General features: G+C 50.5%; 2 protein-coding genes across 3 annotated transcripts in view; both read right to left on the bottom strand.

Annotated features, from left to right (window-relative positions):
* Window positions 1–2,649: 2,649 nt before the first annotated feature.
* On the bottom strand, window positions 2,650–6,583 carry Mtfp1 (mitochondrial fission process 1). The gene is made up of 4 exons (XM_036200996.1): window positions 6,361–6,583; window positions 5,578–5,705; window positions 4,998–5,230; window positions 2,650–3,457 (listed from the first exon to the last, which is right to left on the bottom strand). The coding sequence occupies exons 1-4, from the start codon at window positions 6,425–6,427 to the stop codon at window positions 3,385–3,387; spliced, it is 501 nt and encodes a 166-aa protein (XP_036056889.1). The 5' UTR covers window positions 6,428–6,583; the 3' UTR covers window positions 2,650–3,384.
* A 1,881-nt stretch (window positions 6,584–8,464) lies between these two features.
* The window catches only part of Sec14l2 (SEC14 like lipid binding 2), a 21,506-nt gene continuing 2,716 nt past the window's right edge, over window positions 8,465–27,254 (bottom strand). Inside the window, exons 1-11 of one of the 2 annotated variants that reach the window (XM_036201678.1) lie at window positions 25,537–25,668; window positions 22,751–22,794; window positions 22,320–22,379; window positions 21,888–22,076; window positions 19,885–19,980; window positions 19,585–19,645; window positions 19,128–19,211; window positions 15,021–15,127; window positions 14,800–14,939; window positions 14,519–14,688; window positions 8,465–9,886 (exon numbers count right to left, since the gene is read on the bottom strand). In XM_036201678.1, the coding sequence (XP_036057571.1) occupies window positions 9,756–9,886; window positions 14,519–14,688; window positions 14,800–14,939; window positions 15,021–15,127; window positions 19,128–19,211; window positions 19,585–19,645; window positions 19,885–19,980; window positions 21,888–22,076; window positions 22,320–22,379; window positions 22,751–22,762 (1,050 nt within the window). In that variant the 5' untranslated portion in view covers window positions 22,763–22,794; window positions 25,537–25,668 and the 3' untranslated portion in view covers window positions 8,465–9,755. Of the gene's footprint in view, window positions 9,887–14,518; window positions 14,689–14,799; window positions 14,940–15,020; window positions 15,128–19,127; window positions 19,212–19,584; window positions 19,646–19,884; window positions 19,981–21,887; window positions 22,077–22,319; window positions 22,380–22,750; window positions 22,795–25,536; window positions 25,669–27,254 lie in introns of those variants that run through there. The other variant, XM_036201677.1, reaches the window with a different exon arrangement.

Raw genomic sequence — 27,254 nt, 5'->3', positions numbered from 1 at the left:
CTATCACACTCGGATGCCATTCCAGGTGACCCTGAGATTGCCACCAGCTGAACCAATCCGGAGGACCTGAGGTTAGCAGAATTCTAGAGGTTGGTTTGCTGTTTTTGTTTTGTTTGAGACAGGATCTCTAGGTGGCCCTGGCTAGCCAGGATTCTGTGTAGATCAGGTTGTCCTTGAACTCAGAGATCCACCTATCTGTCTCCCAAGTGCTCGGATAAAGGCGTGCACCACACCACCATGCCTGGCTAGAGGCTTCATTTCTTTCTTATGACCCTTTCCTTTTCAACCTGTCCTTTTGTTTTCCTCTATTACATCAGAATGTGAAGCCATTACCCTTGACTTTATTACACTTCATTACACACTCTTGCCTCTCATGGTACAGTAAGGCCAAACTTCCGGAAGCAATTATCTCAGATTTGGGCACTGGTGAATCTCAGTAGCGCCCCCAAGGTTCCAAATGCTTTTACCCACTGAGCCAGCCCCTCAGCCCGTCGAGATTATTTATATCTACGGTCATCAGCCTCATGTTTTCCTTTCTATGCACCAGTTCCCTGCAGTCAGCTGCAATCTGAGAACTAAGTGGAAAATTCCAGAAACAATCAGTTTGTAAGTTTTGAATAGCTCTTACTACAGCATGTGCTTACAATTGTTCTAGCTTATTATTGTTCTTGCAGTTTGTTACACAGGACTCTCCTGAGAGCCAAACTGCCACCATCCTCCTGAGTTCAGCTGTGGCTGCTTAGATATCACAGTTGACAGCTTTTTCCATAGGGCAGCGCCCAGCCAATCCTCTCAGCAAGTCTGTTCTAAGTGTACAGTCCTCAGGTGAGGGCTAGAAATAGCTAGGTTGGGCAGGACTAGGGAGGGGCTTCATCTATCCAGGCATGGGGAAGCCATCATCCATGCTGGGCGCGAGCCTTCCTGAGTGGCAGCTTTAGGGTCGGTCACCCATGCTCCGGTTTGCAACTCCTCACACATGCTCTGTAAGTCGACCCTAAGGAGCTCATTGGCTCTCCAGGGAGAAACCTCAGTGGAAACAAGCTTCACCAGGATCTTATGAGGTGAGTAGATGTTGCCTAGAGCCACCCACCCCCACCACCACCACCACCAGAGGGTGGCTTTCAGGGCATAGTTGTTACAGGTAATCTTTCTTGTTCCTAATTTATAAGTTAAACTTGATCGCAGATGTGCATTGCAGGATAAGACACAGTAGAGAGGGGCTGATGGCGTCTGTAGTTTGAGGCATCCTTCAGAGGGATTGCTCTGGCAGTCATCTATGTAGTGTGATGCTCCCAGCTGGGTTCAAGGGCTTCACTCAGGTGGCTTTAAAGAGGACATGATGCATTTTCACCATGGAAATGAATGACAGAGTCCTTGTATCCTAAAGAAGGCAGTGGTTAAACACTGACCAGCAGCATATTGCTCTGGCCTTCCCACTAACCCAGGAGGAGGGAGGATAGCATGACTCTCCTTTCCAGATCTAAATTCTAAGGATCAGAGAAGGCAAGAGACCTAGCAGAGGTCTCACAGCATAAACAGTTATAAGATTCAGACACGCTCTTCTATCCACTTTCCTTACATTTTCATTTCATTTTTATGGCTAAAATAAAAGTCCATTGTGTACTACATCTTTATTACCCATTCATCTGTTGGTGGGCTGGTTCCATTTCCTAGCTATCGTGAATGGAGCGGCAATGAACATGGATGTGCAAGTGTCTCTGTCTGAGTACAGAGTTCTTTGGGCATAAGCCCAGGAGTGGTATGGCTGGGTCATATAATCATTCTATCTTTTTTTTTTTTTTTTTTTTTTCTTTTTTTTTTTTTTTTTTTTTTTTTTGGTTTTTCGAGACAGGGTTTCTCTGTGTAGCTTTGGAGCCTGTCCTGCTGTCCTGGAACTCACTTGGTAGCCCAGGCTGGCCTCCAACTCACAGAGATCTGCCTGGCTCTGCCTCTCTAGTACTGGGATTAAAGGTGTGTGTCACCACCGTCCAGCTATTTTTCATCTTTTTGCAGAGCCTCCATACTGACTTCCATAATGGCTACACTAGTGTCTATTTCACCAACAACAAATAAGGGGGTTCCTCCTCCTCCATATCTTCTCCAAGATTTATCAACCACCTTTTTTTGTTTGATTGGTCTTGTTTTTGTTTTTGAGACAGGGTTTCTCTGTGTAGTTTTGGAGCCTGTCCTGGATCTCACTCTGTAGACCAGGCTGGCCTCGAACTCACAGAGACCCGCCTGGCTCTGCCTCCCGAGTGCTGGAATTAAAGGCATGCTCCACCACTGCCACCCGGCTACCAACCACTTCTTACAAGGTCTAGAATACAGTCCAGATTCCCTGCTACCACTCTTGACCCCCCCCCCCACCCCCACCCCTGCCACCCCAAACCTGGACGATACCACACCACCTTTATACACAAAACAACCTCCCATTTCTCCCCACCTAAACCTTCCTCCCTCCCTTCCCTCCCTCCCTCCTTCCCTCCTTTTGTTTAGGCTTGAGGACATTCCTGCCTTGTTCTCCCTAGACCTCTTCCTGTAGAGCCAGGAAAGCAGCCCACCTCTCCCTCAGTTTACCTGCTCCGGAAGTGTCGCTCATGTGGTTGCATCCCTACTTTTCCCCATGAAGAAAAGAAGATACCATTTTTTTTAAGGGTTTATTGGGCTAGCACTTGGTGTAGGATTGTCCTGCCTCCCAACCAGGCCCCAGTAGCTCCTGCAGCAGGGATGGGCTGGCCAGAGACTCTGTCCTGAGTGTCCCAAATGCTGCACCTCTGTGTTTTTCCCTAAGTCACCCAGCCACATTACCACAGTGACTTAGAGCACCTGGACAGCCTGGTCCTTGGCTTGTCGCGTGACCTTAGGAGCATCCCTTGCCCTCTCTGGGCTTTAGAGTCCTTCTCCTCCATGGGAGGGTTTAACTTTTCCACCAGAAGATAGGCCCAGAGGCTGAGAGGTACTTCAGTGCTCAGGAACACTGGCTGCCCTTGCAGAGAAACCAGGTTCAGTTCTCAGCACCCACATGGTGGCTCACAACCATCCCTAATTCCAGTTTCGGGGGTCCAGTGACCTCTTTAAACCTCCAAGGGTGGTGCACAAACATACATACATGCAGGTAAAACACTGATACACATAAAATACTTAAAAACATATTTCAAAAGACATGCCCAGCCAGCGTCCACTCCCACACAGTACATCCACTGCCACTAATGCAGACAGGGTCGGGTCCCACCTCTGGGACGCAGTGAAGCCACCACTCCTCAAGGCCTTTGTCTCTAAGCATCCATGAGTTTGAACCCACTCGGATGCCATGGACCCCAAACAGCCAAGCATCCACATTCTCTGGTGTGAGCGGGCCAACCATGGGCAGGGCACAGGACAGGGTCAGGAGGAGCTGGGCTTCCCCTCTGATGGGTACAGTTTACGCAGGCTGGAATCCAGGAGGAAGTCTACTGACCTACAAGGAGAGAAGGCATGGTGAGCAGGCAGCCAAGAGTAAGGAAACACACTGGATTTCGGGAAAGACGCCTAGATATGGGGTACCAACAGCAACCAAGTTGGCACCCATTTTATCACTCTCCTCCCACTTGGGATACTTAGGAAAGTCAAACTTAACCCCCAAGAATAACAACCATTTCCTTTTCTTTCTACAATTGGGGAAACTGAGGCACAGTGGATAAAGTGCTCACTGTGACACTCAGGGTCAGCTATGTCCCACTCTGCCTGCAGGCCCTTCCTCATACTATATATTGGTCTATTTTGATTGCTACCTACCTCTAGCTTTTTTTTTTTTTTTTTTTTTTTTTGTTTTGTTTTGTTTTGTTTTTTGAGACAGAGTTTCTCTGTGTAGCTTTGTAGCCTGTCCTGGAACTCACTCTGTAGCCCAGGCTGGCCTCGAACTCACAGAGATCTGCCTGCCTCTGCCTCCCGAGTACTGGGATTAAAGGTGTGCACCATCACTGCCCCCAGCTTAAGATTTTTTAAAAATATATTTCTGTATTTCTTATGTATGTTTAAGTATTCTATTTGCATATATGCCTGCATGCCAAAAGAGGGCATCAGATCCCATTACAGATGGTTGTGAGCCACCATGTGGTTGCTGAAACTCAGGACCTCTGGAAGAGCAGCCAGTGCTCTTAACCACTGAGCCATCTCTCCAGCCCAGTCCTACCTTTAGTTCTAAGAGCAAGCACATGACCCAGGGTTGACTAATCAGAAGGACAATGGCTCAGACACAGGTACCCTGCCTGAACGAACCACTGAAAATCTTCCTTGGGATTTTTGCTATCACGATGGAGAAGTTTTCATGGGGCTTAAGATGTTAGAAGAGACAGACACTGTGAGTCACTGGGGGACATAGCAGGGTAGTAAATAAGACCAACAAGGAGAAAAGCTTTAGGATGGGGAGATCCTTGCCAGCATCACTTGGATGCCTGGATCCAGCCATACCTGAACACACCCCTCCCAAGACTTTGATTTTTCATTTACTTAACAGAGTTTGACTCACGCCAGCCACTATCACATCCCTGAAGGCCACCATTCTGGGCACCTGACTGCCTCTGGCTATTTCACATCAATCTTTCCTTTGTTCAGTGCCCCCAGGCACTCTACTTCCTTTTCTTTCTTTTTTTAAAGATTGATTTATTTATTTATGTATGTATTTATTTATTTATTAGGTATACAGTGTCTGTCTGCATGTGTGCCTGCACGACAGAAGAGGGCATCAAATCCCATTATAGATGTCACCATGTGGTTGCTGGGAATTGAACTCAGGACCTCTAGAAGAGCAGCCATTGAGCCATCTTAACCATTGAGCCATCTCTCCAGCCCTCTATCTACTTCCTTTTCTGCCAAAGTATCTGCCACATCATATGACAAAGGTACAGATGCCCTCTCTACTTCAGCCCTGCCTCTGCTGCCATGGTTCTGTGCCCACAGCTCTCAAAGCCCACTCTACCTGCAGAATGACTGGTCCCTGCAGCCAGAAGGGCACCCACCTGTCAATGGGATGGACGATGACCGGGATGGCCAGGAGCCCAAGGGTGGTGGTGGTCCATTTGCGGACAGTCAGGGGCCAGCGGGTCATAGAAGCCAGGACATAGAGAGAGGCAGCACACAGACGGTTAATAGTGAAGCCTGGGATGGCTACAGAGGCCAGAGACTGCCACACAAAGGTGTCTACCACAGCCAGGGCCACTCTGGTGCTGCGGCCTGCTTCAGGGCTCGGCACCTGGTAGGTACAAAGACATTTAACCCAGCTGGAGCAGAAGCAGGAAACCTGTAGACAGAAGCATGAGGGCCAACCAGGAAGGAGGGCAGAGGGGGTAGCAAGGCAGAAGGAAGCTCGGAGGCGGACTCTGGGCTGTACTACATTCAGGGTTGAGGGTGCCTTGCCTACATCCAGAAGTATGACTGTTACTTCCAACCCCTGTGGGTTGGTGGGATGGGGATGAACTAGCCTACAAACAGGATGAGCTTATGGACTGCACGATGGTAATACGGATAGGACTGTCCCACATGCAAGGCTGCACACTGATCCACACCAGAATGGGGTTGGAAGGGTAAACTCACACTCACCTCTCCTGCCTTCTTGCCTTTGTCTATAGCATCAGCCAGGACGTAGGAGCTGGACACGCCATAGCTCAGCCACACCACCGCTCTAGGCACCAGGGAGCGGAAAGCCTCCCCCACCTCATTAGCATAGCCTGGAGGGAAAAGGCGTTTAATTCTCGGGCCCGCGGGCTGTTCCACAAGGGGGCGCCACACAGAGAGCTGCTTCTAATCCTAGCCTGCTAAACTACAGTGGGGCAGGTGACCTAAGTCAAGTGACTTTTGGTTTATGGGCTGAGGACTGACGCCAACAATGAAGTTCAAGGCTCATTGATCAGAGTCCCGAGCTGTGGTTCTGGGGATCTGCACCAATGAAGCGACTGGCAGCCAGCGAATGACTGACCATGGTCTCCACTGACACTTAAGTGTCAAGGCCTTTCAGGCCTCAGTCCACCCTTACAATCAGCACCGACAAGAGTGCCTCGTGTTCAACCCTTTTTGCAGAAGAGTAAACTGAGGCTCAGGAAGAGCCAGGGAATGGCAGGCTGCAGGAGTCCAGATCCTCTGACCCCGTGGCTAGTGCGCCGTCGTGGCAGACGGCAAACCATGCTCTCGGCTTGTGCCCCCAGCAGCCCCACCGACAGAGTGTTGTGTGACTTTGGACAAGTCCCTAGCCCTCTCCTGATCCCAGTCTCCTGCCCAAGCAGGAGAATAAGAACTAAACCCTCTCCTTCAGTCTCCAGCTCTGCATCCCAGGACCAATGTTTCCCAGAGTGGTGGGGTCGCCGCCACTCTCACCCCCACGCTCACCCAGGTAGCGCACCCACGTGTCCCGGTAGAGGTCGCGCTCGGCGCCCTGCCGCTGCTGCTCCGACATGACTTCCCCAGCACGGTCCGAGTCACTGTAAGGCACAGCCTCTCTGCCACCTCCGTCCCCACTAGCAGTCAAGGACCCGCTAGAAGTCCGAGGCTGAAGGACAGGTCGGTCTATCGCCACTGCAGGGAGTGTCTGAAAATTGCCGTGTACACCCAAGCCCCTCTCCTAAAGCTTGGATCGTGCAGTGTTTTCTCTGAGCAGTTAATGCAAAACTCTCCCAGGCATGATTAGTTTTTGGAGCGGAAACAGGTCAGGGTTCCAATCTGAGGATGGTATCTTAGGCGTGGGAATTGTTGCAAAGGTGTATTTCTCTGAGCCTCACCTGGTGTTTAAATGGGAGGCATGCCAGTGTTCACTACCTTAAGACAGTCACAAGGACTAATTGTGACAGTCATCATGTATTCAGCCAACTCGGGTTCACTTCCTTAAGCTCTTGTACTAGAATCCGGGTCCCATTTTACAGAGGGGAAATAGAGGCACAGAGAGGAAGGTCACTCTCCTGACTTGAAGAAACTGGGATAAGGATCTAGACTAGGTATTTTCAGATCCCATGCTCTGAAAGTGGATTCAGTAAGCGAGGCAGGCAGAGTCAATGGTGAATGCTCTAGAGAGGTGGGGGCCAAGACCCTCAGTCTCTCCTCTGCAGTGCATGCTTATCGTTGATACATTCTGAGCTAACTGGATTTTCCTGGAGGGCCAGTCATCAAATGAATGACCAAATTAATGAGGCAAGGAGTCAAGGTTTGGCATACAAAACTCCAGGAAAATGAGCAGAATAAAAAGGAGGGAGCTGGGGAAAAGCACTCTGGGATATCCGAGAGGCAATGGTGTGTCCCCTGGAGACAAACCCTACTGTGTCTCCTTGTAGATGTTAACCACCTCCTCTCCAAACCCCAGTGTCCATGTTAGTAAAACAAAGCGGATGAGGCTGGAGAGATGGCTCACTGGCCAATAGTGCTTCCAGACGACTCGTGGTTCCCAGCACCTATGCAGGTGGCTCACAGCCACCTGTAACTCCACCTTCAGGGGATCTGACACCTCTGGCCTCCACAGGCATCCACACACGTGTGGTATACATTCATACAGAGACACACACACATACACATAAATACAAATTATCTTACATCTTTTCAAAGTCAGGCATGGTGGTGAATGCTTTTAATCCCAAATTTAGGAGGCAGAAACAGGAGGCATTACATGAGTTCGAGGCCAGATTGTCTTTATAGGGAGTTCCAGGCCTGGCCGGGGCTACATAGTTTAAAAAAAAAAAAATCTTTGCAACAATTCCAGGTGGTTAAGAACAGGGTTTCTGGGGTTGAGGATTTAGCTCAGTGGTAGAGCGCTTGCCTAGCAAGCGCTAAGCCCTGGGTTCGATCCTCAGCTCCAAAACAAACAAACAAACAAAACAAAAAACAGGGTTTCTGTGTTTCTGTACAGCTCTTTTAGCTTTTCTTTCCTTTTTTTTTTTTTTTTTTAACCCGGTGACTAAAGATCCGAAAGGTCGATCCCGACTCCCTATGGAGGACACCGTTTTCAGCCCGCGTCCTCATAGGGCCCCGGCGCGGGTGGGTAAGGTAGATCTGTCTGCAGGCCCTGAAACACCGGCAGTGCTGGAGTGGAATTAGGAGACGGTCCCTAAAACCACGTGACGCTAATCCCCCTGCCTCCCTCCCATTTAGTACCCGTTGCAGACGCAGCACACGCTAGCCGCAGCCGGTCCCCGCGGACGAACCACCCGGCACGTCTGGAACCACCGAATAAGGCGGAGTCTCCGCCCTGACCGTGAAGCCGGTCGGGAGCATCTTCATACCATGAACAAAGATGGCGGACGACACTCACTAGCTGGACCAATCAGAAGGCAACTTGGTAGGGGACTTCGGGGAAAGTTCACGCGAGAGGAGAGGAACAGACCGCCTCTGTGTGGGTGTGCGCGCGCATCTCGGCAGGAGTCCGTCCCTCGGGTTCTGAGAAGTTCAAGTTTGGGTCTAGTGTAAGAGACCGCTGGAAAGCCGGCGATGGGCAGTGAATTCTACGACCTTTGCTTTGAAGTTTGTTTTATTCATTGGATAATGTCCCTAACAGCGTTGTAAACCAAGGCCAGGAAATGCGCCTGAGATAGGTGACTAGGTCCTGGGCAGCGTCGGCTCTCTGGTCGCGAGCCCTGCACCTGCTGAGAGCTCCCGCTGCTTGGTGAAATGAGACCTCAGGCTGGCCCGGGGCCTCGTTCCGAGGAGAAAGGGGGTCCCCGCAAGGGCCTGGGGCCGCGTTCCGGCATCCTGGGCAGTCTATAACCTGGCGTTCGCTTGCAAGTTGTGTAGGGTCAAGAGCTGCTATTGCAAGGTCGCTGGCGGCCGCCCCTTGCCCCTGGCTCATATGCTTGCCTGACGTATGGCCACCTTCCCGGGCAGCCTCCCTCCCTGGCTGCTTGCGTTCACAGGCAAGAGGAACCCACTGCTGCCGCTACACGCCTCCACAGAGAAGGGCCTGCCAAGCCTTCGCTCAGGTCAGTCAGGAGACTGGTTCTCAGGCACTGTGGGAGCCTCAGCCTGGGAAGTGCCCGCTTCTCATTGTGTAGGGTTGCTCAAGCGGCGCCTTCCTTCGCGAGAGGCCTAGGACCCACCCACAGCCTCCTTGGCCCTTTCAGATCTGTGATCCCTGAGGGTCATTACCCTTGTGCTTTTGGAACGTTTCTCTTTTTCCACTGGACGACAGTGGCTAGGTACCAAAGTCCCACAAAACTCTGGGTCCCTGGCAGCCATGGGGCCCAGGAGTTTGGTGAGGTTCTCAAGGGAAGAGAGAGGCTCTCCGTTTGCCTCCCAGTGCTGATTTGGGTCACCCCTGAGACTTGGGGGGCGGGGAAGATAACTCAAGCCTTTTACAAAAAGTTTGGAAGAGCTCTGGATTCCCATCACGTGTTTAGCAGCCTGCTCCCTTGCAGCCATCATTATGATCATGGAGGTTTGTTCCATGTTCATTTAGGAGCAAGTGTCGCCCCGGCAGCTGGCTTCCCTGAGTGTGACATGCCAATCTCTTCCCTTCTTTCTAAGTTCTGCCCTGCGGCCATCCTGGGTACCCTTCCCCTCCCTGTCTCAGCTGTCACTGGACAGATGAAGTTGGCGAGTCTCCAGGGTAGACATTTCAGACAGTCTCTGGAGACCCCTTAGTAGTCTGGTGACAAGGACCCCACTCTAGCTATTTGTCCTCTTTGGGAGTCTCCTGTGCGGTCCGAAGTCTTCCCTCCAGCCCAGTTTCTTCGGGCTCCTAGGTTGTAGGAAAGTGACTACTAACAAGAAACTGAGCGGGGGCAGGCCTGCTGCAGGAGGAGCTGTTATTTGGGGGTGGCCGCCCCCTGCTGGTTCATCTTCTCCTCTGCGGCTTTGTCTGGAAGCAGGACCTCCACAGTGAAGCTGACTTTCTTGGCATGGATGAAGCTGTAGGTGTTGTCAAACCGCAGGACATCTGAGGGAGCAGAAAAAGAAACATTCAGGCAGTTCCCTCCCGGAGGTGAGGGATGGTAAAAAGGGACTGGTTTTTACTGACTGAGCAAGACCGTGTGGTGGGAGATGGAGGTGAAGGTAGTGTAATAGTCCTCGGCCTTCTGGAACTCGGTCTCAACTGGGTTGACAATGTGTTCACAAAGTGAAAAAAATAAAGTATGACACAGCACAGGCCTAGTGAGATGAGTGACAGACTCATATCTGTAACAGCTTGGAAGAAAAAGGCCTTCAAGACCCAAAGGCATGGCTTCCTTAGACCAGCAGAATAACGTTAGCAGCCACGGTTGTGGTGATGATACTGTCCGGCGTTTGTAGTCTACAAGTGTGATCACACTCTTCCTAACAACAACTCTGAATTCAGCAGTAGTCCTGCTTGGCATCAGCTAACAGGGTTTGATGTCACACGGTGAGGCAACGGTGGGGTTGGACTTACCCTCTAGTTTACATTCCTGCCCATGGTCCTGCCTGCTTTCAACCCTGGGAAGCCCAGCCCACTCCATTTCTCGGCCGAATTTGTGAACCAGGTGCTTACCCTCTAGGAAGATTAGTGGGGCAAAGGGTGCTCACTGCATACCGCCCATAATAATGAAAGGGTGGGCTGTTCATCAAAGGAGAGTTGCCCACACAGTTTGTGATCCATATACTGGAATACTGTTCTGATATAAAAAAAGAGCTTAGCTGGGCATCGGGGTACACACCTGTAATCCAACACTTAGGGAGGGAGGTAAGGGAGTTTGAGACCAGCCTTGGCTATATACTGTTTAAGTCCAGGCTGAGCTACATAGACAAAGAGGGGGGTTGGGGGGGAAATGTCTAAGATACATGCAGAAGCCAAAATAAGCTGCAGAACAGTTTGTAACATTTTTGTTAATATGTGTGTAAAAATAATTTTTTGAGGGGAAAAGCTTTTTTATTTGTCTCCACTTTGAGGTCCTCTGCTGCTAGCACCTGGGAACAACGACGACACTGTTCTAAAGGGAAGGTTTTCTCACATCCTGTGGTGAGTTTCACACTGTCAGACTTTCTTCAAACATTCACCGAATAACAGGCATGGCCCTTGCCGATGGGACTGTACAACTACTTGCCAGGCTTGTTATAGAAATGCGCCTCTAAAGGGACGGACAGTGTTTGGTAGGCTGGCAGGCGAGAATGCTGTTGGCTATGGTTTCCTCTAGGAGAGACCAAGGGCACGGTTGGCAGGGACAGCTTCTCAGCCTTGGCAACTGAACAGGCTTGCTCTCACTCTCGCCCCGCTTCTTTGCAAGCTTGTCCCACCTCCCTCAAATGCCCCTTCAAGACAGCTAAGCATGAACACAGAAGCCCCTGCATCTCCCTTCTGCGATGCTCTTGTCTTGCTTTCTCGGGCCTCTTCCTTCCCTCACCCCAGGATGAACTGCCTTAGGCCAGCAGTCAGCACCACGCCTGCGCCTTTCCCCTGGCATCAGGTGCCAGTCATCTGTTTCCCGCCTCTACCAGAGGGCCTGCAGATCCCACACTCCCTTCCTCTGGGCACCCAGAGTTCATCGTACGTTGATCTCCTTAGACCAGGATTGAGATGCTTTGCTCAGCAGAATATCTGCCCTCGGATCCAAGGAAGGGCTTTGTAGGAGGCACAGGCACAGGGGAAGTGCAATCACTGTAGCTCCAGGGCCTGCATGGCTCAATGTGATACTAGTCATGTATTCACAAGCTCATGGAGTCTGCGGGGGCCCTCTAGTCAAGGGTTTCTCAACATGTGTTGGGTAACTGGCCCCTTTGAGAACCTTCAGGAATCAAAGGCAGTGTCCCAAAGGGAAAGATGCTGTTCTTTGGGGAAACAGGGGAATAGGTGTCATCTTGCCCTCCCATGTGTGTAATGAAATGTATAAATTTTAGGTCTGTGGCTTGGGGTTAGAGCACTTGCCTAGCATGCAGGAAGCCCTGGGTTGAATCCTTGGTGCCTCGTAATTATTATATTCAAATTGACTTCCTTTTGTTTCTCTTTTAAATTACAGATAGAGTAAATCGGTTTTAAAATTATATGTGTAGGTGGGTTACATTACCTGTGAGTCATGGGAACAATAGACATTATTTATAAGAAGGATTCAGAACCACTTCTCCGAGGAGTTCCTAGACCCCAGAAGGAAATCTGCACTGGCCTACTCCCCTCATGTCATAGCGAGGGAAAGCCAAGTCTGTTCTTTAGAGCTACTTGCTGGGAACGCTCTGGGAGAGGTGGTGGAAAGCTAGACATTCTCAGCCAGCAGGCATCGGTGCCTAGTGGGTCTCTTCTCCCAGCACTGTCTGGCCCCTTCCTACAGTGTCTCAGATCTTCCTGTCCACATTGTATCCTGCTCAAAGTTCATTTCATTCTTTTCTCTGTTCTTTCCATCCTTCAGTGAGCATTCCACACAGTAGGCTCTCAGAAAGTAATTGGGAGGTGAACCCCACCCAAATGTTGGCCTCCCCTCGATACACCTGAACAAGGGGCAGAGAAGCCCAGGGAAGGCTGTGTTCCTACCATTTGAAGCGGATGGACCCAAAGGTGTAATTCTCTACGCAGTGATCATGCTCCACTTTGCAGGGGTTACCTGGTCCTCAGAGGCACTGCCCTCCCACAGGTGAGCTTCTACCCAATCCTTAGATCTCCAGGCCCTGGTCTCAACAACCCTGCCTCCTAATGATTCTGACCCTGCCTCGCTGCCTTTCCATCTGGGAAGGGGAATTTCATCCTGTAGCCTGACTCTGCTCCTCCATCGAATGAGCAGATCCCAGACAGGTGAGGGTTCTTGTGGTGAACAGATCCAAGAAGGACTAAAATAAATGGAAGATCTAGTTCCCATCCTGGTTGTATTAAAAGGCTGTTTATCCTTCAGATAAACAGCGTTGGGGCCCTCCTGCTACCTCCATGGCCTTTGAGGAAGTACTTCCTTGATCTGAGACTCTTGTCACAGCAAGGATAAATGTCTTAATTTTCTCTCAGACAGTCTGACTAGGAGCCTCTAGTACCTTCTCTTGGCATCCACGTTAGCTACGTGATATGGAGAGAGAACATCTCTTGTCTGTGCCTCAGCTGCTAAAGAAAAGTACCTTGTGAGTGTAAAGCGCTTTCTCCTTTGTGGATGACAGTGCCTGGGCTGTGCCAACCCTTGTTCTCGGTACAGCCCAGAGTGTGCTCGCCCCTGTGACTTGGCTGCTCACTATCACGAGTGATCCTGCTCCTCAGGGAGCCAGATTGCACCCACTGTGTCCGTGGGGTGGGAGCACCAGCTCTACAGGGTGCTGGATGGGAAGGAAGAAGCAGATATCTGTGGGGCTAGTGCTGACACCTCAGCGGTACTGCCTCAGCAGCGAGCCCAGGGATTCTCCTGTCTTGCCCCATGGTCTCTGGAGACAGTCCTGCTCTCCTAGTTGCCCTAATAATAGTAATGATGATGGCTGCTGGTGCCGACTTGCATGCTCTGTCTCTGGCATCACACCCATCGCTTCACAGATCTTATCACATGTGATCTGGCATCTCTAAGATCCCAGTTGCAGCAATCAGGAAACACACTTAGGAAGGCTGAGCCCTTTGCCCAAGTTCACGCACATAGCCAGTGGTCAAGTCCAGCTCAGACCTGAGTGTAATGCCCTTGCTTGTCGCCTTTCTACCCATGGTCTCCTGGCTCTGTCAGAAAGAAAACTAGAAATTGCCTGGCTTGTGCGTAGCTAGTGTGTTGATGCTTTTTCCACTATACTACATAACACTGTAAACCATATGTGCAGAAATAGAGGAAAGGGAAATCCCTCTGTAAGCCCTATTACCCTCATTAGCATGGATTTCCCAGAATTCCTTTCATGACCTCATGGTGTTTTGTTGTATGGATGGACCTTCTTATGGCCATGTGCTGTGTAGCTGGCTTTCTGGGCTGCTAGGAGCTTCTTGGTCCCCCTAGCTTTATGTATTTGTAAAGATTACTGTAGGACACATTTCAGAAGTAGGATTCTGGGTCTAAAGGGGTTTTAACCAATACCAGATGAGCTCCTGTAAGTGCTTTTGTTGTGTGTAAGCTGCTGTCTTATGTCCTGTACCTGCTCTTTAGTCAACCTGGAGGTGGGTGGTTCTCAGGGTGTTCAAGACTGTCATGGGGGGGGGGGGCATGCTGAGCCTTGTGAGATCCTTACACCCCCCACAGTCAGCTCTGCCTCTCTGGCTTCTAGGGGACAAGCATCCCTTAAAAATGTCAGGCTGCTGTCTCAGGCCTAGTTAGCCTTGATCAAAGCCTGTACAGCCCAGGCTGGCCTCAACTTGCAGTCCTGCTTGAGATTACAAGTGTGCTCCACCATGCTCAGCTTCCAAAAGCAGGTGTTCTGAGCACAGTACTTACCTGTGATGGTAATTACCTCTACTTGGGAATATCACGGGAGAGTCCCACCCTGCTGTTAACTATCCGGACCCCCTTAAGAAAGTCACTGCATCTCTCCAAATCTAGTTTCCCTCCTCTGTCAGGAGGTGACCTCATAGAGTTAGTACCCTTCCTATTTAGACACTGAGGTGACCAGTGCACTGAGGAAGAGGTGTGACGTAAGCAGAAAGGTGATGGCTTTCACGTGTTGCCAAGACCCGGGTACTTACAGATGCCTGGCTCACTGCAGGTGAGGGTCCCGTCCTCAGGAACCATGTGGGAATTGTACCTCTGGGTGGGCAGCACCTCTGTCATCTCCCCTGCCCGCTGTCGTTCCCCCATCTTGGTCTTCAGGAAAATCCCAAAACCCACGTCTGATCCCTCCGACATAAACTGCCACCTGCAGAGGACATCCATCTCTGTGTGTGTGTCCATGGCGACTGGGTTTCTTGCACCCCAGCCCAGCCACTGGCACTGACAAGCTCAGGTCCCTGGAAGCACCCGATCCTACCTGAGGACACAGCCGGGGAAAAGGATCTCATACTCCACTTGGTGGGAGGAGCCTCGGGAGATCTGCACACAGTGTTCATACTGCTGCTTCACCTGGTCCCGCACGTAATACTGCTTGGGGATGTCACCCCCATAGTTGATCTAGGAACAGAGCACAGGGTGAGTTGGGGTGCCCATCTGAGCGAAGACTCTCCCCGTTGACCTCGGGCTGGTGGCCCATACCTTGGATTTACACTTGGGGTTTCCATCAGGGTCGGTCATAGTGCCTCCATACTCCACAGGCAACTGTTCGGGGCTGACGTGTTTGAGTAATACCTCCTTCCAGTTTGCTGGCAGGAGAGGGAAGGACAGAAAGATGTCACTAGGCAGGACTTCATACCTGGTGGTCAGCCCTCAAGAGGCAGAAAAGGCTGGCCCTGCCTTCAAAGGAAGCATTATGGGTTAGGCATGGTGTACACTTGGGCACTCAAGGGGCTGCAAGCAGGAGAACCGTTAGTTTGAGGCCAGCCTTGGCCCCATAGTGCGACTGTGTCTCGGAGGAAAATGGAGAACTTCATGAGCACTGGTGCGTACACAGTACTACACAGAGTTAGAGCCCCTACCCAGAGAACAACTCTACCTGGTCCAGGATTCAGAAATCCAGGGCTGCTGTCATGGTGACTGACCACCAGCTCAGCAACCTTAGGGACCCGCTTCTTCCTGAGCTACCTACTGTGCATGACTGTGAAGGCAGCTAAATGAATTGAGGATGCATGAGAGGACTTTGTAAATTAGTATATTACCACACCCAGGAAACATACAAACATTCAAATAAAAGCCGGATAGAGATGGGATGGGGTGGGGGGCAGAGGGCGGGTCATGAAGAGGAGCATGCTGTAGGGCCAGAGACGTCTTAAATCCCAGGTTCTTATCCAGTTACGTTGAACTCCCATCTTCTACACTGGCTGAATGAGCACCCCACTGGAGAGTGACCCCTCAAATGGGCTGACGTGGCTTGACCCAGCCAACGTCACTTCTGTTCTTGTTGTTTTGGGCTGGTTGACTGGTTTCTGTTGTTGTTGTTTTGTTTGTTTACTTGGTTGGTTTTTCTGAGACAGGGTTTCTCTGTGTAGCTTTGGTGCCTGTACTGGATCTTGCTCTGTAGAACAGGCTGGCCTCAAACTCACAGAGATCTATCTGCCTAGCTCTGCCTCCCAAGACTGCTGGGATTAAGGGCGTGCGCCACCACTGCCTGGCTTGTTTGTTTTTCTAATCAAATCTTCCCCTGATTGGAGCAATTACCTCTTGAGTGCCAAGAACCATTTCCCCAAGATATACCAACCTAGTGTGTGGTGGCAGTGTGTTCCCTGAAATATTGTGTACTCTAATAAATTTATCTGGGGTCAGAGACAGAACAGCCACAATATTAAACATAGAAGATAGGCAGTGGTAGCACACACCTTTAATCCTAGCATTCCTAAGGCAAAGATCCATCTGGATCTCTGTGAGTTCAAGGCCACATTGGAAACAGCCAGGCATGGTGACCCACGCCTTTAATCCCAGGGAGTGGTGGCAGGAAGCAGAAAGATACATAAGGCGTGAAGACCAGAAACTAGCAGCATTTGGCTGGTTAAGCTTTCAGGCTTTGGAGCAGCAGTTCAGCTGAGATTCATTCTGGATAAGGATCAGCTGAGGAAACAGGATCAGCTGAGGAACTGGCGAGGTGAGGTAGCTGTGGCTTGTTCTGCTTCTCTGATCTTCCAGCGTTCACCCCAATAACTGGCCTCGGGTTTGATTTTATTAATAAAAACTGTTGATTCCTGCTACACTAGAGCAATGCTTTAGTGCCGGAAACCATGCTGACTATGTAGACCATCTATACCCAGCAGCGCCAGGCCAGGGACTAGCCTAGTGCCCTCTGCATAGATGACTGGAACACTGACTGTCCTGTGTCTGCCAACCCTCGGGTGTTTAAGGGTTCCCAAACCACGTGACCCTTGAGAACACAGCGCCTGAGCCTTGGGGTGATTTCATTGGCACTGCTAAACTCCAGTGACCAATCTGGAGTAACTTTGATCCCTCCTCTGTTGGAGGTTTTGTTTCTACCCAGTCTGCCCAAGGCACATTTGGTTGAAAGAATTTTAAGTGTGGGAAGGAGAACAGACCGAACCTCCTACATAGCTCTGCTGCCAGGGAACCAAACCACCTCATGCACTTGGTGGGTGGTAGCAGCAGAGAAACCAAAAACCAAAAAAACCTACTGCTCTCATTTTGCTATTTCTTCTCCCAGCTGAGCTGGAGAGCTGGGAGAAAATCAAGAGAGGTCTTCCTATCCTGCACAGAGCAGCATCTGCCACAGCCAAAGCTGGGCTTCAGTACGGAAGACCTGACATCCTTTTGTTTAAAATAGAGTCTTGGCCGGGAGGTGGTGGCACACACCTGTAATCCCAGCACTCTGGAGGCAGAGGCAGATGGATCTCTGTGAGTTCGAGGCCAGCCTGGCCTACAGAGCTAGTCCAGGACAGGCTCCAAAGCTACAGAGAAACCCTGTCTTGAAAAACCATAAATGAATGAATGAATGAATGAATGAATAGGGTCTCACTGTGTAACCCAGGCTGGCCTAGAATTCACTGTCTAGTTGCAACCTGCATCCCTGGTCCTGAGGTATCTTAAAATGCATTTTTGTTCTTTTAATTTTTTATCACTATTACATGTGTGTATGATGTGTGTGTGTGTGTGTGTGGGGTGATGCATTTGTGGAAACTAAAGAACAACTTTTGGGGATTATTTCTCTCCTTCCATTGTAGAATCAGGGATCAAACTCAAGTCATCAGCCTTGTATAACCTGTGGAGCCAGCCCACACTGTCGTTTTGAGACAGTGTCTCACTGTGTAACCTGGGTTGGCCTTGAACTTAGAGTGTAGCCCATACAGACCTGGAACTGGAGATCCTCCACCTCCAAAGTGCTGGGGAAATAGACATTCACCACCTTCCCAGTCCAAAGTTACCACTCTCACTTTGTCTTAGCCCAAAGGTAAAGAAAAGAAGAAAACCAAAATTGCCACATGCAACGTGTTACGTAAAGGCAGCCCCGCAGGCACCTTCAGAATCACTATTACGACTGCCAGTTCAACCCAGAGCCTGTCCCAGTCCACCTCTGTAGCCCGTCAGTCCACTCCCTGTCTCCAGTAGGCTGGTCTGGGGTCAAGCGTTCCCTGTGCTCTGGCCCTCTCCCCACTCCTCTGCCAGCCTCACTAATCACGTCTCACTGTCCCCAGGGGCTCCTCTTGTTCTGCCTCTACTTGAACTTGGATCCTTAACATCAGGAGGTCTCGCACAGTCAGCCTCTATTCATTTTAACCTCCTCTCTGCAGCCAGTTGGACTCTGCTGTTCGGCTTCCTAGGCAGGTTTTAAGTTCAGCCTTTCCTTCTTTTCCCTGACGCCGCTGCCTCAGCTCACACCAGCCCTTGCATGGGCAACAGCATGGTGTGAAAACTGGCATCTGGCTTCCATGGACTTTCGCTGCTGAGTACAAACAAGTCCATTGAAAATCTGACCATGGTACTCCCCGCCCCTGCCAAGCACTTCTCTGCTTCCCAGGGGCCTGAAGAGTCATGCCCCAGCCTCTCAGCACGGTGGTGTCCTGGTGTCTGTGCAACCTGGTCCTGGCTCCCTCTGCAGCCTCACATTCCATGACGACTGCCCGAGAGGGCCTTCCTAAGGGAGGTCTTCACCCAGTGCTCCTCTTTCTGCTTTGTCCCATGTGGCTTAGGTGGCCACGGCTCTCCCCTCAACGCTGGCGGGATGAGTGTTGCTGCCAGGTGTGACTGTGCACTGTGGTTTACCTTTATTCCTTGTATCTCATCACGATGAGGAGCGTGTTTGAGTGCCCCCTCCCCCCAGCTAGCCAAAGGACTGTTTTCATAATCCTGGCAGCCTGGCACCGAGTCCTGGATCTGGCACAGAAAAGGTGTTTGTGGAAGCGGAGCCGCTCCCACTCGCCCCCAGATGATCTCCACGCACCCTCTTGACGCTCTTTCCAGTGCCCTCTGGTTCCTCCCATAGCCTTCTCTCGCCAGTGTCTGTCCCCGTAACACTGTAAGCCCCTTAAGGATAAGCGCTAGAATTCCATTCATCTTGGAATTTGCGTGGGGAGCCCAGTGCTCGCTTCTAGAGTATGTGAGCAAAGGTGTCCTGACGGAAACACAAGAAGACACAGATCTGTCTCCACTTGCCACTGTGTCCCAACTACTCCCAAAGTAGAAGATGGGCCTTTGCCCTGGAGGTGTGACCATACCACCAGAGCCAGTTTGAACCACACACCAGTGTGGAACATTGGGACCACTTACCCCCTAGGACCATAATCTTCTTACGAGTGTCCTCACTTAGGAAGGGCTTGATGAGGTTATAGGCCACAGGAAACAGCTTGGGGGCTGGAAGAGAGACAAGGCCATGTGAAGCAGAGAGCAAGAGTAACTCAGGTGCGGATAGCATCATCCACCACCCACCTCTGCACACGGGGCAGCTCAGCCAGGCACGTCTGAAGTCTAGCCCCCAGCCTGTACAAGGGCTGTGGCCAACCAGTCTCCTCCTGTGGCATCACCAACCTGAATGCTATTGGGCCAGGTGGCTCAAATGCTCTGGGAACGCTAAAGCATCCGTACAGGTCAAGGTTAAGGTCAAGGTCAGGCTCCTGAACAGGTCCTTGGGTCTCTCCTTTGGCTCACTGTTCACTCAGTCTGCCCCCAGGTAATGGTTTGGGTCTCTTGTTCTCATTTGGTTCATCACCAGAAATTCCCAGCTTACCTTTAACCACAAACAGACGCTTCAGTGTTTCCGGGTAATTTTCCTCAAACATGGAGAGAAACTGTGGAAGCAAAACAGGTCTAGTTGGGTTGGGGATTTAGCTCAGTGGTACAGTGCTTGCCTAGCAAGTGCAAGGCCCTGGGTTCAAACCTCAGCTAAAAAAAAAAAAAAGAAACAAACAAACAAACAAAAAACCAGGTCTAGTTTCAGTAGCTCAGGCCTCCAGGCCACCACGGTGCCCTTGTTTCCTGAGTCAGCCTAGCTGAGCGGTCCCTCCCGCCTCCACTTCCTGTCTCTTACCTCTCCATAGGCCTCCACTGCTGGCTTCCAGAGGTGCTTGAGGCCGAGTCCCTCACAGTCATAAATCATGGTGATGGTCTCTATCTTCTTCCCCAGCTACAGGGAACAGACAGCGGAAGATGATCACTGGCCTGCTGGAGAGCTCACTGAATTCAGGGCCAGTGATTGCACGGTACAAACAGAGCAAGCAGCAGAGGGCTTTTCAGATGCAGATGTCATCTAGGGTGGAACTGTGACCTAGACAAACTGTTCTCATTTGGCGAATCACCAGGGTGGCTCAAGTCACATCTGAGGTCCTCCCTGTCCTGCGGGTTCTCCTGATGGTCTCTGTCTTGTTGTCAATCACTGTCTGCTCCCTGGGCAGCCTTCATATGGGCCTAAACCATCCCTCCCTCAGGCATAGATGCTCCATTCTACCTAAGCTCTAAGGAAGCATCAGGTTGAACCCCTTTTGTGTCCCCAGCTTCTCAGAGGTTCTGTACTGAGTGGGCTCTATTGTGAACATCTGCAAATAATGGTGCTGAGATGTCCCCATACTTTAACCCATCAACTGCGGGGTAGGGGTTGGAGGTGGAGGTAAGGGGGGGGGGGGGTGGCGCAAGGGATGGCTCCAGCTTGGTCCTCACTCCTTCCTTTCTTTTTTAAAAAATACATCTCTCATATCTCTCTCTCTCTCTCTCCCTCCCTCCCTCCCTCCCCTCTTCTCGTGTGTGTGTGTGTGTGTGTGTGTGTGTGTGTGTGTGTGTGTGTGTGTGTGTACATGCCACAGTGGGAGTGTGCAGCTCCAAAGATAACTTGGGGAAGAAGTTGTTTCTCGCCTTCCACCGTGCAGGTTCTCAGGCTTGCTGGTAATCCTTTTACCTGCTGAGCCATCTCTCCAGCCCCTCAGCCTTTTTCTTAGCAGGGAATTGTCAGCCTAATGTCTTGAAATAAACTTGGAGGAGCAGGGATTCTGGGTTCATCTATACCAGGACTACCCCCCACCCCTCACCCCCCATTGCTGCCCAAGGGTAGTTTAGTGCAAGACAAGATCTCACTGGTCCCCACAGAAACAAGAGAAGTAGTAACAACGCAGTGAGGTGGTTTTCTTAGTCTTTCTGGTCTTTTGTGGTACTGAGAATTAAACCTAGGCACTTTGCCTGTGCTAGGTGACTGCCCGTCACTGAGTGACATCTCCAGCTGTAGTCATTTATAGTTTTTGTTTTCTTTTTTGTTTGTTTTGCTTTTTCAAGACAGGGTTTCTTTGTGTAACAGCCCCAGCTGTCCTGGAACTCACTCTGTAGACCAAGCTGGCCTTGAACTCACAAAGATCTGCCTGCCTCTGCCTCTGCTGGGATTGAAAGTGTGGGCCACCACCGCCCAGCTAATTTTTTGCTTTCTTTTGTTTGTTTTTAAGGTCTAACTATATAGCCCAGGTTAGCTTCAAATTCAAGGCCCTTCTGTCTCAGACCTGTGAATTGTGGGATTACAGGTGTAGTATACCACTCAACTCCGCCCAGGGTGTGCAGGGTAAGTGTTGTACCCACTGAGCTCCAGCCCTCACCCTAGTGAAGTTTTTATTAAGCCAAGTGTCTTTGGTGTAAAGAACTGCTTTTTATTCTCAGATCTTTCCTATCTACCATTCCTGTAGTTTGGGGGATTCATCGTGGCAATACTGGATGGTTATTTTAAGTTTTTACTTAGCAAAATTAAAGTGTGACAAGACGGGGTATAGTTTAGTGGTAGGGTAGAGATCACTTGCCTACATGCACAAGGCCCTGGGTTCAATCTCCAGTCAAAGGAACGGAGAGAGGGAGGAAAGGGGAGAAGGAGAGAGGGGAGAAGAGAACAAGAAAACAGATGGATTGGTGACACGTTCATCTAAAACCTTGAGATTTCAGATCCATGAAACCCAAACCCCGAGACAGGTAGACTGGTGCTTCTCTCCCTGTGTGACGTTTCTGCTTCTCCTTGAACTTCTCCACCATGATCAAATTGCTCTCTATGGCAGACAGACCACCCACCTTTGTGGTCTGGTTGGCACACTCCTGCAGAAGCAGCTCACAGTCTCTCATCTTGGTCCTGAGCAGGTCCTGCTTGGAGGCGGAGAATAGCAGACCCTTGGCATCCAGAGGCCCGATGATGTCGTACCAGACTGGGCAGCCATCCAGGTCATAGCCACACCTGCCGCCTGACAGATACTGTTGGATCACCTGGCCAAGACATAGTAAAAGCACCTTGAGGACAGGCCTAAGACATCCATCCCTTCCTCTGGTTCACAAGTCTCTCCCTTCACATCCTCCCCTGGATGCCGAGAGATACCTGTTTTGGAATTATAGTGACTCCTCTGGCATTGTCAGACCTGTCTGAGGCTCCCAGTCCAGTGGACCAGGGTACAGACTGTGAGTCTAATAGGCATCCTTACACAGGGATGGAGTGGGATAATTTGTCCTCACCTCTGGTGGCTGCCAGCTGATGATGTTGTCAATGTCCTTTTGCTTCCGGAATTCCACATGCTGCAAATACACAAAGATGTAGGGAGCACAAGGTGGAAGAACAGGTGTGTGGTGGTAGGGGGTTATCGAATAAGAATGAATAGGTGATCGCCACAGATGACCCCTAGAAGGAACTGGACAGAAAGTGGAAAAGGAGGCCCCAGTTTCTTCCACTATCTCAGCAAAATATCACTCCCAGCTGGTGAGGACGTAGGAAAGCCCAATGTTTCCAGGGAAGGAAGTGCACTTTGTCCCTCGGGGATAAAGCAACAACTGTTGGCTAATAGCTGTGTCACACAAACCAAAACCTATGATGGGGCAGGTGGTGGGTAGGCAGGAGAAGTCCAGGCAAAAAGTGGCTCTGACTGGAGGAACCGCGGCAGAAAACTCACCTTCCGGAGCATGGCCTCCGACTTCTGCAGGTCAAAGCTTCGGGCTAGAACAAAAGCATGACCGGGGGTGGCCATCAGATTGCGTGTCTAAGGACCTGTTCCCAGGCTGGGGCCAAGTCCCCTCGTGGGTTCCCCCAGCCAACTGCCAGATTTGTAAAACACCATAGCCCTGGGTTTGTGGGGTAGACAGGTCAAGTTCAAAGCAGTTGGGAGTAGGCAGCATTTCAAGCCTGAGGTCAGAGTATTCTGATAGATAATCAGGTAATCTCTTATCTCAGAGAAAATGAACCCTGGATCCTTTTATCAACTGGCCATTCCCCACAAGGACAAAATATATCTCCTCCACAATATAACATCCATCCCTGAGAAACTGACCCACGGTTCAAAGTTGAACATAGCTGCCCCAGGAGCTGGGCAGAGCTGGCCAAAAGTCCTGGAGAGGTAGAGGAGTCGGTATGCCTCTAGGTGACCCTGACATTTCTCTAAAAGACCCATACATTCCTGAAAGGAGCACAGTGGGTCCTTGAGTCCGTTTACCTGGACCCACCCCAACAAGTTGTCCTCAAATCTGAACCCAAGATTCCACTGTCCCCCGAGGCCACTTGCAGGTAACGGGAGCTGCCGTCTGCACTCATTTGTTGTAAGTGGCAGCCTACTCCAGAGGCGCCCCAAGAACAGGTTATCTCCCATCATGCAGTAGTCTTCCCAAACGTGAATTCTCTGCTGCCCTCCTGGGCCGGCCCTTCCATTGTGGTGCCTGTTATTTGGAGAGCCTTGAGAGCCTTCGTTTCTCACACTCAGCTCCACAAACATCCTAATCACTTCCCTCTGGATGTTGTCCCCCCTGGTCCAGGCCCCTCTAGGTGAAGCTCAGGTGTTGTTTGCCCCTTTTCCAATAAGTCCTAAGAACTTCCTTGGCAACAGTCACACCTTTAGTTCAGGTGGAGCTTAGAGTCAACTGAAACCCCAAATCCCTCACACCTGTGCTCTGGCTAAGCCTCCAATTCCTGCATAGAAAGAGAGGCAGGCCCTTTACTGCATCCTTTCCTTCTCACATTTCACCTCTGGACCCACCCCAACAAGTTGTCCTGTTTCATTCCATCATTTAAAGAGTTACTGAGATTCTGATGGGTTTGGCCTCTGACCTGTGTTCATAGGTCATGTATCACTCCTGATTGTACATCCTCCGTGGATTTAATTGGCATCTAGATCTGCTGATAGCCCTGGAACTGAACATACAGGCTGCCCTTTGGGTTGGCAGATGTCTCTTCATCCTTGCTCTCTGGGAGAAGGGGAGCATACTCCCTAACTCTGCATTCGAGAAGTCCAGTCCTCCATCTGAGTCAGGATGGTTTGTCTAAAGGTCTGACCAAGCCTAGGTGCAGTGCCTGGGTAAGCAGGCCTGGGTGTGGTTGCTTGGTAGGCTGAGACACCAGGGTCTCAAGTTTGAAGTCAGCCTGGGCGGTATAGGAAGGTCATGATAACTTGGGCTACATATTGAAATGTTACCTTAAGAAAGAAAACAAAGCCGGGTGGTAGTGGCGCACACCTGTAATCCCAGCACTCAGGAGGCAGAGGCAGGTGGATCTCTGAGTTCGAGGCTAACCTGGTCTACAAAGCGAGTTCCAGAACAGCCTCCAAAACTACAGAGAAACCCTGTCTCGAAAAAAACCAAAAAAAGAAAGGAAGGAAGGAAGGAAGGAAGGAAGGAAGGAAGGAAGGAAGAGAGAGAAAGAAAGAAAGAAAGAAAGAAAGAAAGAAAGAAAGAAAGAAAGAAAGAAAGAAAAGAAAATGGTCAGTAAGATGGTACAGTCAGTGGGCTGGAGAGACAGCTCAATGGTTAAGAGCACTGGCTGCTCTTCCAGAGGACCTGAGTTCAATTCCCAGCAACCACATGTTGGCTTACAACTATCTATGAGATCTGATTCCCCCTTCTGGTATGCAGGCAAATGTGCAGACAGCACCCATACCTTAAAAAAAAAAAAAACCATTAAATTAAAAAAAAAAAAAAAAAAAAGATGGTTCCATGGGTCGAGGAGCTGCTGTGTGAGCCTGGTGACCTGACAACAGTTTGAGTTTGCTCCCCAGAACCTGTGCAAAGGCAGGTAACCCCACAGCCATCCTCTCACCCCCACGTGTGCACTGTGGCATGCACTGCCCACCCCAATCTCTCTCCCCTATCCTCCCCACGACCACTACACATTTTAAAATACTTCTTAAAAACATGAGAAAGGGTTGGCCAGGCCACCACTACTATGCATGCCAGCTCCTTTCTGGCAGATCTGAACAGCCACTCTGGCAAGTTGGGCTTAGGCGTTTCCTCTCTGCCACCCTTCCTGTGCCACCAGCAGCCCAGGGCAGCTGTTAGAGGAATTTAATGTGGGTCTTCATCTCAGCTCTCCCGTCTTGTGTGTTTACGAGATACTGCATATGCCCGACCAGACCACTGAAGAAGCTAGAACTGAATGTCCTTTGTAACAGAGGACAACCCTCTAGAGAAGAGAGCCCTTATCTCCATAAGAACAGGGATCCAGGAGTAGTAAACCGAGTGCCCTTATCTGGGACAAACTCTTCAGTTAACCCTAACTGCCAAGGTCCAACATTCAGGGTCTTCCCCACCATGTCTGTTGAGTCAGGTCTTTCTAGGCTCCTGCCGCCCTGCTCAGAAGCAGCTGAAAGCCTGGCACGGGGTATTGCACAATAACCTGGCCCAGGAACAGCCAGGGTAGGCTCTGGTTTACCCATACCGTAGCCCTGTAAGCTGCAGCTCACTCAGTTATGCTCACCTCTCTCCCAGGGCTCCTCTATTCTGTCTTGCTCACTGGCCTTCCTTGCTGGGGTACCCAGATCTCACTTTCAGCCAGAGAGAGGCAGTGGGCACTTGTGTGCCTGCTGGGGAGGGTCAGCAGAGAACTGAACCCCAAGCTCACACCACATTCTACTGCAAAGGACTCCTTTAGAATCAATGGGGTGGGGGGGTGTGCTTTTTTTTTTAAGGCAACAAAACCCCAATTCAAATTCATAATAGGATCTGAGTAGGCCAGAGCTCCTGCCCAGAGAATGTGAGGCACAAATGAATTACAGAGGGGAAACTTCCTCTGCTCTCAGAAGCAGAGTTTGAAACTGGGAGTGTAACTCAGCGGTAAAATGCTTGCCTGGCATGCCCCAGGCCCTGGGTTTGATCCTCAGCAGCTCAAAAATAATTACGAAGCAATGTTTGGCCTCAGGAGCAATTCACTGGGAAGGAGTCCATGGCTTACTGGAAAAGGTGCTGGTTAGGAATCCAGAGCCCTGGGCTCCACTTTAATTTGGGCTTTCCATTTCCTTGTGCCTTCAGGTAAGTCCCTCACCCTATATGAGCCTAAGTTTTCTCCTCTGGAAAATGGAAATTGCCATCCTATGAGTGTGGAGCTGGTGCCCAATGTGGGCCCTGACTAAACTATCAAGCCTTATGCAAATGGTTTCTCCCATCCCAGGACTCTGATGGTAAAAGTTTTGTGTCTGGGAGACCAGCCGCCAAGACCTCACACTGGCCTGTGCCTAAATAAAGCAGAGCTGTGGAGCTGTCCAATGGGCCTCTCCCAGGCCCCTTCCTTCTAGCAGCCGCTCCATAGCTGGTTGGATCATCTTGCAGCTGGCCCTTTAAGGAGGCTACTCCTTCCCACTCTTTCCACCCACCTGCTTCTAGCTGTAGCCTTTCAGCAAATGTTAGGCCAAAATTTCCTCCAGCATAGACAGACTTCATTGCCACCCCCACACTACCCTCCACCCTCTCCAGGTGGGCTGGGAGAGGGTCAGATTACAGGGAGGTGGGGTAAGGGTGAACAGGTGATGCTTCCAGGGGACCATGAGCCCCACATGGCTCTCCTGGGTACACCTGTCCTGGGGTGTTGCTAGCTGGCCTTCAAGGATATGCCAGCTTTATTAAATTTCTGGAAAGCAAAAATTACATCTTTTTTATCGATTAAGTCTTCCCAAGATGGGAGATGTGTGAGTGTGTCTGCAGAGAAGTCTCAAGGCAGGCCTTGAACTCTAACATTTACAACAGAGCACAGCTAGTCAAATACAGTAGAGTGCTCTCTCTCTCTCTCTCTCTCTCTCTCTCTCTCTCTCTCTCTCTCTCTCTCTCTCTCTCTGGTTTTTCAAGACAGGGTTTCTCTGTGTAGTTTTGGTGCTTGCCCTGGATTTCACTCTGTAGACCAGGCTGGCCTCGAACTCACAGAGATCTGCTTGGCTGTGCCTCCCAAGTGCTGGGATTACAGGCGTGCGCCACCACCTCCCGGCTCTATTCTCTCTCTCTCTCTCTCTCTCTCTCTCTCTCTCTCTCTGTCTCTCTCTCTCTGTTAAATGTCTGGTAATAAAGTTTCTACAGAGAAAAATGAACATGCGTCAGAAGAGCCCGGAAGGTGGCACATGCCTCGGATGACGGGTAAGGAGAGGGAAGAGGACAAAAAGGTACAAGGAGTAGAGGTTGAGTCTGATCTTGATACTAGCAACAACATGT

This window comes from Onychomys torridus, chromosome 10, assembly GCF_903995425.1.
Source record: "Onychomys torridus chromosome 10, mOncTor1.1, whole genome shotgun sequence".
NCBI classification, from domain to species: domain Eukaryota; kingdom Metazoa; phylum Chordata; class Mammalia; order Rodentia; family Cricetidae; genus Onychomys; species Onychomys torridus.
The sequence above is the reverse complement of the archived record's forward strand: the minus strand, read 5'-3'. Positions and strand labels throughout refer to the sequence as shown.